Here is a 16,492-nt window from a genome sequence, read left to right on the forward strand (position 1 = left end):
TTACAAAATAAATAAGTTATATTAATACCAAAAATTAAGACGTTTTTAACATAAAAACATGAAAAAATACTTAACACATAATACCCAAAATAAAACTCAATTTTACGTGACCTAATTATTTGTCTACTTATCGTAAATTCGGTGTACAAAACAGCCTCTCACTCAAGTGGCCATCACTAAAATAAATACAATTCCCCCGCTAAACATTAGCACAACTTTCTTATTCACCTTGATAGGTTTCCCGAAATTGCTTCCTAAATTATTCAAACTTACCCTTGTTTTTACTGTGACGTTTTTAACGATAACACCAAGTTTCACTCACAGTTTATAAATAATCCGCGAAGGTACGTAGGTACCTATTTATATTCGTGTGGGTCGCAGTTTATAAGCTCTACAAAATTAATTAAAAATGTTCTTAGTGCAGGTCCGGAGTGTACCCGGGATAATCCCGGGGGAACAGTTTAATTTCTTCTCGTTGAATGTAGCGGGCATTATGTTAAGTAGCTCGCAGTATAGAGATTGTTATGGAAGCTTCATAACGTTTTCTTTGCTGCCCTTTGTACGTTGTTTGCTGACTGTATTAATTTTTCTTTTGTGTAAATGTGTTTAGTTAACAGGTACTGTTCTTTGTGGATGGAGATCACTTCCTTATGTTGAATATTATGTTTTTTTTAATTATTAAAACTAGCTGATTCTCGCGGCTTTATCCGTGTCCCAGTGGAACTTCATCCCGTATCCGCATAGAATATGGCAACAAAATATTAAATACTATAGACAAGATACTTTCATATATACATAATAATATAGGTAGGTACACAATTTTGATTTCAGTAATATCAAAAATCAAATCTAAGCGTTTACAACTAAGCTATAAAATTATGTCAAAAAATAATTTTCTCGAAACCTGAAAATTCGTATTTTCTCTTACTCAGCATTTAACCCAGGACGTATTTTTCATTTGCAGGCACCGCACAAATCGCTACCCTTTTATTTTTCCCTTTTTCAATTTTCGAAACCTCCTGACTTATTACGAATCAAAAATTCCATTTAAAAAATAAATCCACTTTCAATCAAGAAATTGGACACGCCAGACGAAAGGTGAAAGGAATTTCGGGTAGAAGGGAAGGCCTTTTCCACTTTACGTATTTCTTTCAACCCTTTAAGCTCAATTTGCTTCATAGGAATCGAAACGCGAGAAATCAAATGTCTGTTTGTGTGAGTGATGAGAGGTACGCGGGATGTCGTGTAGAATGATTTGCTTGAGACCAGATGATGAACTCTATGGTCTATGGTGGACTGCAGATTTTAACCACGTTACAAGACGTTAGTAAGAGTTACCTCAAATCGGCCAAGTTCAGTCTCTAACTTGCAATTGCAACAACGACTGCTACTAAGTAACAAATGGAATTATTAGCTCAGGCAAGACAGCAATATCAGCTTTCAACGTTCAGCTGAAATTCTCTAAAATACCCATAAGTTAAAAAAACGCTGTCTTTCACGTTGGGCACCATAGCCTAATATTTCAGAGTACGACTACCGAGGAAAGCCAGCCTGCCTAATCGATTTACAGCTTCCCCGTACTTACAAAAATGTATATTTATTAAACCAAAACACACTTCGTTTTTCCTTCCATTAGATAAATGCGAATTTGCTGTATCTTCTTACAAATGGACACGGCGGCTGATATAAACAGGCTACTGTGTATTGTACTAGAAGGTTGAAAAGGTTATTTTTTATAACTCTTGTGTATTTATTTTTAGTGTAATGTGCGAGTTCCTTTTATTATGAACTTTGCTGGATATGCAGCTGCGTGCATTGCGTTCCATGTGTAATACAATTTATAGAATATGTATGTCCTACCGTCAAATGATGCCAACAATTAATTATTGTAATACGTATTTAGAGAAATAATTCATTTTTTCTCAACTATACGCAAAACTGTGAATCTGTTTATTCATAGCGTTTTTATTATTTTTCGCACTTCTCTTCAAACATAAACAACCCAACAAAAAATTTCAAATCCAAAAATTATCGCCGTGCACGATATTCATATAGGACTTGCCTAAACACACACACATACACACAGGAGTAGTGAGCACGATCCAGCTTTTAGTGGAAGCAAACATTACTTAAACGTCATCCGGCGTGTTGACTCCGCCACTGAACACATTAGTGCCTAGTACCAACAGAATTACCTACCCATATCGCTCTGTGGACATGGAAAGTGTTGCGAACAACACAGGTCAACTAAGTTGTAGTTTTAGGGAAATGCATTAGATAAATATGTGCAGGAAATCACGCCAAAAAATCTGAGTGATCAATTTGACGATAGATGTAGTCATTAGCCACGAGGCCATCTGTATATTTATCTAAAATATCATAAAAAATGTTGCAAGCAGCAAAAATAACTTGAAAAGTGGAGTTCGATAAATAAAACACACTATAGGTATAAACTGTATGGCACCATAAAAAGATACAAAACAATTTCATACAGTAACCGGTAGCTACACTACAGCAAAAAGTTATGATACCCAAGTGGTGCAAAATAAATATCAGATCATTTACCCCGCATGGTCGGGTGAATTCAATAAGCTAGCGAACTTGCTCCTATCGCGAATCTCATTCCAATAACGAAGTCACCACAACGATTGTTCGATTTTGTTCACGGATATATCGCAGTAATATAACAGTGGCTGTAACACGTACGGGTCTCGTCATCCCTTCAACGCCAAATTGAGTTACCCAACAGAGTTAATAAAGAGGTCTGATCGTGCCCAGAATCACAAAAGTACAATAACAGCCAAGAGTTTTATATAAAGCAAGTGGAAATTAGAAAAAAAAATAGCGCAGAGCACAACAGAGGTGGTCTTTGTTCGATAGAAATTGCTCCCTCGATGGTTATTAAAACCGGGATTTATAGGATCCCGAATCACGAGTCGCGGGCTATTAGAGAATTAGCAGGATTTTAAGATTAGATAAAGGTGGCCTTTTAGTTCGCATGTTTATAGCCAATCGGAATCGTAATTTAATGCTGTTTTGGGAATTTAAAATCGAGCGAAAGCTTCTTCATCATGCTAATGTAGAAGACTTTGAGATACGCGAACCTTTTGAGAATGAATGTATGACCTGCAAATGAATATAGTAATATTCTCTTGGAAAGAAATTTATAGTTTCTGAGATGAAGAAACTAAAGTGAAGTATTTGCAATTTATGTATAAATAACATTAAATACTCGTTACATCTACATGGTCTGATACCTAAATTCCTTATCGCTAGTATGCCTGAACGGTTAGTACAAACTTTGTTATTAGTTACTACATAGAACAATATTGTATGAGATTGAACTTGTGTTTCTTACTTTATATACGTAAACAGAAAGGAACACAATTTAGTTATATGTAATACTCGTATATACCTACGTACGTACGTATATGTATATATGTATACGTACCTCAATAGTTTAACGTTGATGAGTGATGACTAATCAAAATTAGGAAACCTAATAAATTACCTTTACTCCGTGTAATTTTTCAATTTTTACTTGTATTGAATACCACACCATCAAGATCTCAATTTTTTATTTTCACAAAACTTTGTACGATCACAATACCATTAAATAAAGATACTCCGTCCCTCATTTGTCATGTTGACCATATCTGTTCGAATATTCACTGTAAATTAAAACATTTCAGTATAGTTAGTTACTGCCCAAAATGCACAATTTCGCTTATCCACTATCAAAAATATACTTACTATTATAGTACACCTTACCTGCTTGTTAAGTGCGATTAGCTAAATTAGTTCATTCGTAGACAGTCGGAAGTTGTTACCGCTTTGTCTCGAATCTAAACTGAGAGTACCCAACACACTGCCAACTTTTAGTCGACCGATAGTTTGTTTGAGCTCATAAATCAGCATGAAAATGAATGGTACATTACCAGCGGGAACCAGCAGGGCCTAGGCCTGCCGGGGCTGCGGGATTGTTCGAAAGAGTTACCGCGGCCCTGGTACATAAAAAGCCTACGGCGGAACACGACGGTTTTTAGTCAGTAGGAGTCTGACACTCCCTCACTGCTGCTAACCCACAGAGTCATTTGATGATTTTTGAGGTCGGTAAAAAAATGGTACATTACATGGATCAAGTATTTAGCCGGTAACATACTGAGTGAAATCTTTGGTTGGAATCAAGACATTCTTTAAAAAAAGGCCAACCATCGGGCAACTGTCGGCTCACTGCTTAGTCTGCAGTGTATGGGTACTTCTAGTTTTACGTGGAACTATTTAGTGTTTACAATTGTTTCAACGAGATGTTGCATAGAACGTGATTATAGTTAGGACAAGTGGGTTTGTCTAGTAAATGTGCTAACATGTTAGCGTTATGTTGCATTATGCTACAAAATAGAATTCACTAATTGTTTAACATAGCGAGTTCAGCTCACTGCTGCTAACCCACAGAGTCATTTGATGATTTTTGAGGTCGGTAAAAAAATGGTACATTACACGGATCAAGTATTTAGCCGGTAACATACTGAGTGAAATCTTTGGTTGGAATCAAGACATTCTTTAAAAAAAGGCCAACCATCGGGCAACTGTCGGCTCACTGCTTAGTCTGCAGTGTATGGGTACTTCTAGTTTTACGTGGAACTATTTAGTGTTTACAATTGTTTCAACGAGATGTTGCATAGAACGTGATTATAGTTAGGACAAGTGGGTTTGTCTAGTAAATGTGCTAACATGTTAGCGTTATGTTGCATTATGCTACAAAATAGAATTCACTAATTGTTTAACATAACGAGTTCAGCCTTCGTGATCATGTCGGGACCATTGGATGTATTTGCTAATATTAGAGGAGATTTTTCCTGTTTTTGTTAGTGTTTAAAGTATCACTCAAAAAAAAATCGTTTAATTATTACTAACACTAACACTGTCAGTTTTTTTTATTATTACTAACACTATCACTTGCATTAAGAAATCATCGCTTGATGATGATTCATCCATAAGTGAGGTTTTTGAACTAAATAAACTTTATTTATTATTCTCAATGAATCTCAAAACTTTGAACCAAAAAACACCAACATAAACTCAAACATAAATCCTTATTTCCGCGAACAACTAAAAGTTATCCGGAGTGTCATTAAACACGTATCATTCCACGCTGTCGAGTTTGCACATGTTTTCTCATTGTTTCACAAACACTTGAAAACGTAGCGGTAATTAAAATTGAATTAGCCATCCATCCAGCGCAAATGCTTTCAATTTTCGCGAAAGACTATCCTACCAGTACTTCATTAAGTGAAGCCTTTGCCTAAACTTACTTCGATGAGAACACCGCCTAATAATGAGACACCAGAGAGTTCACCAAATTAATTTAACCCCACTGCATCCTAGCGAAAACTGAGAGTAAGCTACTTGAAATATGTATTATACGGAATTAATTAATTTTCGGGCTTTATTTATATCATCAACTGCTTTATTAGTTGCGTTCTTAATTTGGTCTCTAGCTGTCTTTATATTCTCGGAATGATATGTATAAAAGTGACATGTATTGACCTTAACTAATTCATTATTATTGTACATAGATTAAATCATAAATTGGTTTGTAAATGCTAATTTTGAAATCAAAAGGTATAAGACTATTAAAGCCAAATGAAATACAGATTAGTGAGCATTTTCTTTCGTAAGTCGCCCAAAACAAAACAGCTCAATAAAAATAAATGAAACTCGTCATCCGAAACCAATGAGGTTGCATTCTTCCATATTTTGATTCAAACCCACGAACGCATCCGACCGCACAATGCGGATGACTTTAATCAAGGCAAAATGAGCGACAGAAAACATTCGAAAAGTTACATAAATTTTTGCCCAGAGTTTGTTAAATTGTATTTTTCATTTGACTGAACTTGTCAGCTGTAGAAGGGGAGTAAGTCTAATGAATAAGTTTTGAGGAAAAACAGTTTTTGTCTTTTGAACAAATGCTGGTGTTAAACTGTGGAGGCAGAGATTACTTTTTAACATTAATTAATTTTACTATCATATTTTAAAAAGAATCTCTTCATGAAAACGTAAGCATTATAAGACTGACACTACAGAGAAAAATATAGGCTCAATAGGAATACAAAAATAAAAATAAAATGTAGAGATTAAATAAATTCTGTCTGTTCCAATTTCCTTATGCATACAAAAATGTTGGAGATATTTAAGCCCAGTTCATTGTAGATTTTGAATATTTTTGGGACACATTATTACGATTCGTTATCCTTTTGTATTCGAATGATACGTTTCGCCAATTTTTGTGTAACGTCCCATAATTCAAATCTGATAATATTGGTAAATTGTCTCTAAAGCTTACGTAATGTCAAAACGTAGAAATATTAACTGTTATATAACAAAATCATTTTTATAAACGAATTGTTAAGCAAGCCGATTATTGTTACTGTAAATCAAATATGTAAATATATGTAGAAAACACAGGTGGAATTTTTAAATTTAATTCATTTAAATATTATTTGTTTTCAATTTTACAAGCTTTTATTTTTTATTAGTCACGTGAATAAGCAATATGGAGAAACATAGTTTTTTTAAACCATGAAATGAGATGTGTGTTAATATTATTTGTCTCTAAAAAAGGTACCCATATAAATGTGTTACTTTTGATAACTGAGAAAATTGTTTCATTTCAAATATACCTACGTCTATTATACTTACCGTATATGTATCAAAATCAATTTCCTTTCTTGTCATCCTTGCGTTGCGAAAACGTCATCATTTGATAATACGATGACGTTTTCGATTACTACTGAAAATCACGAAAGAAAAAAATATGCTTGTTTATATAAAGTATTTGGCCTAGTGGGTGAAGAATCAACCGCTCAAGTATGAGTGCGTGGGTTTGATTCCAAGTTTGTATGTACTTTCTAACTATAACTTAGACAATCGATTCCAGGTCAGTATCTTAGAGACGGTCTCTGTCATACAAGCTTCTCTGTTATCAGAATACTAGGAAATTTTATATTGGGAAGAATTTTGGAATCATCCTCCGAGCCTTTTTCCCAATCATGTTGGGGTCGGCTTCCAGTCTTACCGGATTCAGCTGAGTACCAGTGCTTTACAAGAAGCGACTGCCTATCTGACCTCCTCAACCCAGTTACCCGGGCAACCCGATACCCCTTGGTTAGACTGGTGTCAGACTTACTGGCTTCTGACTACCCGTAACGACTGCCAAGGATGTTCAATGACAGCCGGGACCTACAGTTTAACGTGCCATCCGAAACACAGCCAATGGTGTCTAAGATATACTTAGAAAGTACATACAGACTTAGAAAAGTTGCATTGGTACTTGCCTGACCTGGGATCGAACCCGCGCCCTCATACTTGAGAGATTGGTCCTTTACCCACTAGGCCACCACGACCCAAATTATACGTTATTTTATTGTATTGTATTGTAGGTAAATATAACAATGATCATGTTTGTCGAATGGCGTTTTGTTCTACATTTAAAATTTCCCTTAATTGGTTGTAAAATAAATATATATTTTTCTATAAATTGTAGCTATTTTATCAGTACACTTCGTACTGTAGTCTTCACGTGTGAAATAGCCCAGGAGCTTGCGCCGTCTGTAAAACATGAACGCATTTAATTTGGTAAGATGAATAACTATGTAGATCAAAATATATACCTATAGATAGAATATTAAGAAACAAAATATCAATAAAATGAATATGTTTACTTAACCAGAACAAAAAAAAAACATTTTGAAAAAATATGTTATTAAAACATCGAGCTTCAAACGTTATTGTCTATTTGTTTGAGCCTCTACTGGAAAATTTATCCAAATTCGTTGAAGAGTTTTTGCTTAAAATAATCATAAACACACAAACTCTTGCGTTTTTAAGAGAACAAGATTTATTGGAGTCACTAATTTCAATTATGTTTTTTATATAAAAAAATGTATCAAATTTTTCTTTACAGCTATGTTTTTCTGCCCTGATCATCACATGCCATGGAAAGTTAAACAATTTGGTCAGAATCGTTGACCTTACCCAGCCTTTAGACGTAAATAATCAGGCCATCCTCGAAAGCAGCCTGCAGAATAACAACAACCGTAGATTTGGCTTTCTGCCACCATACGGGGGTGCTGACGTACAAGCTGGTATAAACATCAACGGCGCAATTGATCTTGGTCCTGGTGGCTATCCACTACCACAAAATCCAATGGCATATGGCCCTGTTTACCAGTATCCCCCTCCCTATCCTCAATTATATGGCTAGCGACCCCGTTTTACAATATATTTGACTTTGTCTGACAATATTTGGCTCTTTTATTTAATTCATACATTTTCTACATATTATAAATATTTACTAGAGCAGCCACAAACTGCAGACCAAACAGTCGGTCATCAGGAAATCTTAATATCAGTCAGTGTTTTTAGTCGGTCTGATACCGACTGTGTACCTGATCATTGTAATGTGCGTACTACCGCGTAAAGTATTGAGTATTGAGTATTGAGTACCATTCATCTTCCCAAACAAACTATCGGCTGAATAAAAGTTTGCAGTGTACTTATTTTCCGTCGACCATCATGAAAATTGGCATTATAATCTGATATGTATATTATTCTGCTCCTTATGTTATTCTGATTACAATCCAATAATATGGTAGTGTCGAACTGATCTGATGATGAAGCCAGAATATATGAACTAAAACTTTATGATAAAAAATCTATCAAAGCTGTGTTTGGACTTGTTAAAAAAAAAAGCGTTTTTCGGTATTGTTTTGTTAACTTTTTTTCATGACAAATAAATAACAGAGAAAAAAGAATTAATTTGTTTATTTCTTTTTATCATGTAAATTCATGTCAGTTAGAAAAAAATGGAGTGTATGAAAAAAAACGCCTACAGACATTAACCTAAAGGATTAAATACACGTAACTGTCTTAACTAAAATATCTTAAACAGAATATTTCTTTAATCTCCGTTAAACTAAAAATGGTATAACAAAATGAAACTTTGTCATCGAGCCACTTATCTGCGGCTGTTGAAAATTTTCGAAGAAACTCTTCCCGGCGGAAATCCGACCCGTTACGATAGCGACTGTCGTTTTAAATCGACCCACCCACTTCTGTTGCTGGCCAAAAGGTTACCTGCCTTTGATAGTTTCCACTAAGGTGACTAAGGCTGGATTTGTTTTATTAGGTAAATTCTAGAACATGTAGTCAACAGTCAACTAACCCTTTGTCGTAAATGTAGTATTAACGATAATGCTATATTAAAACAATTCCGCTTTCTTGTAAAGCATAGGTGGACTTTGCACATAGTAAAAATGTTGTATTATATGAAGCCCCATTTTATGGGTTTATGTTTTTGTGTAAGAAGAGGTAAAAAGCTTTTTTTATAGGTGTGTAAATGTATTTATATTTTTCAAGAGTTTTGCTTTTTCTAACCAAGCAACATCGAGATAGATTTTGAGAGTTGTACTTGGTTTCGTCTTATGTATGACGTAATAAGTAGAGAGATAAAGTAATCGAACTCTATATTTGAAGGCAGTTTTTAATATAAACTATGTATGTTAATAATAAAACTTGTTCTAGGACCAATTGAAAAGTGATTCAAATATCAGGTGTATGTTCCTGCGACATTTTGGTTTTAAATAAATATCTGGTAAAGGAAACAGTTATGAATTTCTTAAAATCCAGTTACGGACTTTATATACTGCAATTTAAGCACGTATGTCTGGCAATTGTATTCTTAACTAGCTTTTGCCCGCGGCTTCGCTCCCGTCAACTGACTTCTCTACTTTACCCTATTTTTTTTTCATAAGAACCTTCTCCTGACAATAACAAACACAACAAAAAAAGAATTAGCCAATTTGGTCCAGGCGTTGTTGAGTTATGCGCTTACCAACACATTTTGCGATTCATTTTTATATTATAGATATACCTATCAGGAAAAATGTACTAGATGGACAAGTAAATGAAACGATAAATCGCGATCATTCTTATTTATAAAATGAAATAAACATACATTAAAAATTTCAATATAATTTCAACATTTAAATAAATTGATTTAACCAGTAAGTAACTACAACGTTTTGAGAACACCTTAAAATCATGAACTTGAATTGATGATGACAAAAAAATCAGTTTATTGCAGAATTAAATAGGTACTTTTATATAATATAAATTTGGTTCAAATTTATTTTTTACCATAGTATGGACCAGGTCCGTACATTGGAGCAACAGGCTGCATAGGGTACCCATACCCATAGCCATAGGGCCCGGGACCAGCATTGATGCCAGCATTGATCCCAATACTAAATCTGTTTTCCAGATTAGGACTATCCAGATTAGGGTTTCCTTGTCTAGAAATACTGTGCTGAACTAGAGCACTATTCAAAAGACTATAATCGTCAAGAGACATAAGATTAATATCATCAGATCCCCCTTGTCGGCGAGCGTGTAAACGATTAAGAAGTTTGTTATTTTCTTGGTTTAAGCTGTCCAAATTGTTTGATCTTCGCAGGTTCTGGGTATTCGAGAGTTGCTGGATATTTTGGTTCCATTGTCCTCCAGATTTTCGTAGACTTTGAGACCATAGTTGGGAGTTTTCTAAGTTTTGAAGATTGTGATTGTGATGCTGATTTAGGCTTCGTCTGACAATGCTTTCTAAATCAGGGTGTGAGCTCTGTAGTAGACTCTGCTGGTTGTCATTATGTAGATTCAAGTGGTAAGACTCTACTCCGCCCGAGAAGACTACAGCGCAGAAACTGAACTGTAAAATAAATAAGAATAATAAATAAAACCTTTTTTTTAATCTTAAAGTAATCAAAATACTTTTTAAAAATTGGCTTCGTTACATCTCTGACACTAAAATTGTTGCACAGACTAAGCATGGCTGGTATCGTTTTAGGAATTAGAACATTTAAAATTAATTTAATATGTATACTAAAATAATTATAAAGGTCAAGTCGTGGTGGCCTACTGGGCAAAGCACAGTCTCTCGTGTATGAATCAGTGTAGGCAAGTACCAATGCAAATTTTCTAAGTTTGTAAGTACTTTATAAGTACCAGTAAGTATCTTGGAGAGCAATGGCTATTTGAAAGGTGAAGGAAAACCTATGATAAACCTATACCTTACCCACATTGGATATTGAGCGCATTGGGCCAACGTGGTGATTAATCCTTTCATGCTCAATCCTTCACTGTAAGAGGAGGCCTGTGCCCAGTAGTGGGACGATAAAATTTCTGCAACTACGACGATGATGAAGAATTTATAGAGAATTTATATTTTAATTTTTAATATACTAAAGTTTTTTTAACTCACCAAAACGTAGACTTTCATTTTGACACTTTCAGTGCAGCTCGTCGACTTCTACTGAATCCGGGGTTATGTGCGAATTTATTAAAGGTGTCAACATAGCCAAGTCAAATGTTACATCTAAATTCATTTAGTCACGCTTTTTTACACAATAAAACTTTTATTATTTGATAAAAACCGTTTACTATAATAAATCAATCATTTGAACATAATGCAATTTTAAGATGACGTTTGTTCACACGAGTGCTTGTTCAGTACTTCAATGACGTATTAACTGTTTATGTTGAATTTATCTTAGTTTAGGATACTATAGTACCAAAAATTATTAAGTACCTCCACTAAGGTAGAGAGTTATGTTAAGAAATATTTGAAAAGATATCTTACATTAAGAACGCGATAAGAGATCTTTTTCTTTGGAAGCAGGCTTTACTTAAATTGTAACGATTACTATCGAAACGCATGGTTCCATATAGTATGTCAATTACAATAGCAATATTGTCTTTACCTACCTAAATCTATACCTGAACACTCTGAAAATAACTACTAAATATCACTAACGGCGTTTAGTAGCCATACTAGTCTTTGAGAATAACTGTCTTCAGACATAGACTTTGTGCAGCGCAACCTGTATTAACAGATGCCATTTTAATATTATCCCCGGGATAAAAAGTAGAATATAGCTTTCCTCGATAAATGTGCCATCGAACACTGAAATTCAAATCAGACCACTAGATATTGAGGTATTATGATATACCTCAAATTATTTTTTTATAATTGGTCTTTCGTTTCCCTTACCAGTTCTTATAATTTAAACTTTGTCATCGTCATCATCTCAGCCATAGGACGTCCACCGCTGAACATCTCCCCCTTAGATCTTCACAGATACCTGTTGGAGGCGACCCGCATCCAGCGTCTTCCGGCGACCTATATAAAATCGTCTGTCCACCTTGTTGGTGGACGTCCTACGCTGCGCTTGCTAGTCCATGGTCTCCACTCCAGCACTTTGCGACCCCATCGGCCATCTATACATATAATTGCCCCCATCGAATATATATACTTGCAGGCCGAGTTTCACTTATAGGCAATTGCCATTTACGCCAAAGCGTACATAGTGATGTTTTAATCAGGAAGACTGCTAAAATGAACACAACTTATCTCATCAGTTAAGTGGACAGTTCTCATTAATAAACCCAATAAATAATCCTGTCTTTGCCACAAATGGGAGGCTTTCGCACACTGCAGACTATTTAGTCGGTCCTTGGTTGAAAAAATATTTCTAGAAAATCGTGTGAACTAATATCTAATCGATTTTTTATTTATTATCATCATTTTCATTCATCTTCGTACTGATTTATGAGCAAAAATCAGCTATCAGCCGATTCAATCTATGTAGTGTGCGCGCGCTCTTAGAGGAATTTTCTATGAAAATGAAAAAGCGTTCATAACTGTTTTTGCATAAAGTTCACGTAAATACGATCGTTAAAATATTAGTTCGTTAAATATTGATCGAATCGTTAAAATATTAGCCCTCTTTGGCAAATCATCAACAGTTTTTTACACAGGGCACAGGCTTCTTCTCATACATACAGAGAGGAAATGGGCATTAATAAACAGGGCTACTCATGGCTTTAAATAAAATCACCAATCAATCAAACGAATCTTTGACGGATTGGTCTTGGGAACCAGAATGTATCGTTAGTTCTAGTAACTGATCATGCCTACTGTGTAATGCTTGAACTACAAGAAAGCGCCTGACCCACCTTCCTTATAGCATCTCCGCTATCTTTCTCTCCTCCTTTTCTGTAAGCATGGTATTTTACGTGGTAACTTGGATAAAAGTATGACATTTAGGATACCTAGATCCCTATTGAGGACTCCCCTCAAACTTCATGAAATTATTGTTTTCCCAAATTTTCCCGTGCTGTTTGAGGCAACTTTTAAACCACACAGTCAAAAAACCGTAAAATATCGCCTGATGTGTTTAATTTATCTCCTACGATATATTATGTATGTAGTGAGACCACTTGGGAATTATTGATATCTACTGGTATATTTTTACTTCTTCTGTCTTCTGTCCTGAACTATGAGTTTCAGGTTTTGTATTGCAAATGCTACAGGGTGCTATTTAAAACATTGTGTAATTTCGTTTTTTTTATATTTTTTAACACTTTTTGTATCAAGTTATGATTGGATTCGATTCAATCTGTTTGTTTATTATTTTAAATAATTGAGAGCAACAGTCCCTATTTTATCAGTTAAGAAGATGAATAAATTATTCTTAAGTGTTCCTTATTGGTTATTTTTATGTAAAGTGTTGCACTTTTTTATCAGAAATATTTTTTACTTAACCTTATGAAAAAGCACAGATTAAAAAGCAGATTATCAGCAAAATATTATCTGTGTCATTAATATGGTTGGGAAGAGCTTGTTTCGAATATATTCATAAAATTTCTCAAGTCAATACCTCTTCAGAAAACAAAAACTTGAAGAAGAAGTAAGACGTGTTATGTATTAAGCCTCATTAGCCTTAAAAGGAATATTAAAGGGTACAAAAAAATTACATGTATTTATTTATTCATAATATTTTTACTTTTCAAAGTGATATACTATGTTATACTGCAGACAAGGATGACAATTGGAGTTATATCAGATGCTTCTTTAATTATTATTTTTATTTATTGTCCAATTTGTATTTCATCAAAATGTTTATTCATTCAAAATAGATTAATTTCCTTAACCTTCTTCATTATCCAATATATCCACCAGCGTTAGCCCCAGCATATCCACCTAGATAGGCACCACCTATATGGCCACCGATATGCCCACCAATGTGTCCTCCAATTCCAAATCTAGAATCTACGGCATCAATGGTATCGTAATATCCGTCATTTATTCCAATACCAACATCACTGGCAATAGCCTCGGCAATGCGACTAGCAATAACTCCGTTTGCATTACCGATAATTTGACCATTACCATCTATGTAGCCGTTGGCATTCCCAGTGATAGACCCTCCGCCTCCAGTTATAATTCCGTTGGCATTGCCTGAGATTGTTCCCCCATGGCGAGCTTCAACAATTTCTAAAGCGTTTGCATCAAGGTACCCGGCAATGCGATTAGCAATAACTCCATTTGCATTACTAGAGATAGAACCACCGTAACCATTTATAATTCCGTTAGCATGTCCTGAAATACGACCTCCACCACCGCCGATGTAGCCGTTTGCATTACCAGAGATAGAACCTCCATTACCATTTATAATCCCGTTAGCTTGTCCCGAAATATGACCTCCACCACCGCCGATGTATCCATTCGCATTACCAGAGATAGAACCGTGACCATTTATAATTCCGTTAGCATTAGCTGAGATTGATCCATCGCGATTCAGAAGATATCCGTGGCCAACACCATTGCAACGATGACCAGTGCCATAATAAGGACCACCACCGCCTCCTATGTAGCCATTGGCATTAGCAGAGATAGAACCCCCACCATTAATAACCCCGTTTGCATCAGCGCTTATACTACCTCTCGAGAATACTAGAGGGCTTTGGTAGGATAATAGCCTGTAGTAGCTTGATGAAAGCGGTCCACATGGATACACAGAGTAGCATAAGGATCTACCAGCGTGGCACACGTTTAGTACTCCCAATAAAAGAATCTGAAACAAATGTTGATACATTATAATACCTTTAGTAAAGGGGCAATGGATTTGAAGATATTTGACTAGAAGCTTTTCTCTCTTTTAAACAAAACCCCTCAATGGATTTTGTAGAAAAAGTGAAAGTTCACAGGTAAAAAAAAAGATCCCGACGAATTGAGAACCTTCTCCTTTTTGGGAAGTCGGTTAAAAACGGTTTTATATAACAAATTTTATTCAGCTCACCAAAATACTTTGCTCTTTCATTGTTGTTTTTGCGTCGGTAATACCGTCTGCCGTCAACTCAGCCTCTACTCAAATCTGAGTACTAAACTAAGGTACAGCGAGTATTAAAGGTTGACATTATATACGTATTGAAATATTACATTATGATTTGTCATGCCTACTTGAACATTTTTTAATATATTTGACATGCTTGACCGATGTAATGAATAGTTGCATAAAATTATACATAACTAGCATACATAGCTTCCGCCCGCGGCTTCGCCCGCGTGTTGTGTTGATAAAAAGTAGCTTATGTGTTAAGTCAGGGCCTATCGACATTAGAAATTTCAACCACCTTTGTCCAGCCCTTTTTGCGTGAAAGAATACCAAACATACATCCATAAATTCTCACAAACTTTCACATTTATAATGTTAGTATTATTAGTATATATATATAGTATATATATATATAGTAGGCTATTATTAGGACTAGTAGGATATATGTAATATTATATCGACATGGTTTTTTTATACAATAATAATGAGGAAGAAGGAACACTTATACATAATTATTGTAAATAAAAATTTAACGAAGAAAAAAAAAAGAAAGTTGTATTTACGTGTGAGTGTGTATGTGTGTGGGTGGCAATGTGATACACGTGTGATTTGGGGTAGTTAGCTATATCAGCGATGTTTTGAAATCTGGTTAGTTAAGTACTGATGAGCACTATCTTTCTTTATTTGGTTTATTTTCAGAAAGTCCTCTGTCTAGTTTTAATCCATTGTGAGGAGCCAATCCGTTACTATTTTTCTTCATTTTTAGTAACTTTAAATATGTTGTGTAAATTATAAAGTTTTCCATAAAGCGCCTATTGTTTTTTAGCATCTGTATCTGATCCATTTTACTTTTCTATGTGAATGACTCTCGGCACAAAAGTCCAAAGAAGATTTGTGGAATCGTAGGGTTACACCAACAATGTACAGCTGTCGCACCCGGAGGACTACCCCTTCGGAATACAGCTGTTCGGTGGGATAACGTTACATCGGTACGTCTTTTTTTTTTTTTTTAGCGACGTAAAATCATCAAATGACCCCTCCCGCTGTGGGTTAGCAGCGGTGAGGGAGTGTCAGACTCTTACTGACTAAAATCGTCGTGTTCCGTCATAGACCTTTTATGTACCAGGGCCGCGGTATCTCTTTCGAACAACCCGCAGCCCCGGCAGGCCTTGGCCCTGCTGGGCCCCGCTGGGGTTGCTGACGTCTCTTTGAGGAGCGCGTGGAACAACGCGCGCCGTCGACACGGGTCTGTCGTC

The 16,492-nt window shown here is 35.4% G+C and overlaps 3 protein-coding genes across 3 annotated transcripts; 1 reads left to right on the plus strand and 2 right to left on the minus strand.

The window, feature by feature from the left end:
• The first annotated feature begins 7,557 nt into the window (after positions 1-7,557).
• LOC124635394 lies at positions 7,558-8,271 on the plus strand. The gene is made up of 2 exons (XM_047171278.1): positions 7,558-7,641; positions 7,970-8,271. The coding sequence occupies exons 1-2, from the start codon at positions 7,624-7,626 to the stop codon at positions 8,267-8,269; spliced, it is 318 nt and encodes a 105-aa protein (XP_047027234.1). The 5' UTR covers positions 7,558-7,623; the 3' UTR covers positions 8,270-8,271.
• A 1,921-nt stretch (positions 8,272-10,192) lies between these two features.
• Positions 10,193-11,338, minus strand: LOC124635335. The gene is made up of 2 exons (XM_047171213.1): positions 11,321-11,338; positions 10,193-10,768 (listed from the first exon to the last, which is right to left on the minus strand). Exons 1-2 carry the CDS (start codon positions 11,336-11,338, stop codon positions 10,193-10,195), a joined length of 594 nt encoding a protein of 197 aa, XP_047027169.1.
• Positions 11,339-13,936: 2,598 nt separating this feature from the next.
• Positions 13,937-15,269, minus strand: LOC124635258 (glycine-rich cell wall structural protein-like). Its single transcript, XM_047171116.1, has 2 exons — positions 15,201-15,269; positions 13,937-14,975 (listed from the first exon to the last, which is right to left on the minus strand). The coding sequence occupies exons 1-2, from the start codon at positions 15,219-15,221 to the stop codon at positions 14,061-14,063; spliced, it is 936 nt and encodes a 311-aa protein (XP_047027072.1). The 5' UTR covers positions 15,222-15,269; the 3' UTR covers positions 13,937-14,060.
• Positions 15,270-16,492: the final 1,223 nt, after the last annotated feature.

Source organism: Helicoverpa zea, chromosome 12 (assembly GCF_022581195.2).
Source record: "Helicoverpa zea isolate HzStark_Cry1AcR chromosome 12, ilHelZeax1.1, whole genome shotgun sequence".
Taxonomy (NCBI): Eukaryota; Metazoa; Arthropoda; class Insecta; order Lepidoptera; family Noctuidae; genus Helicoverpa; species Helicoverpa zea.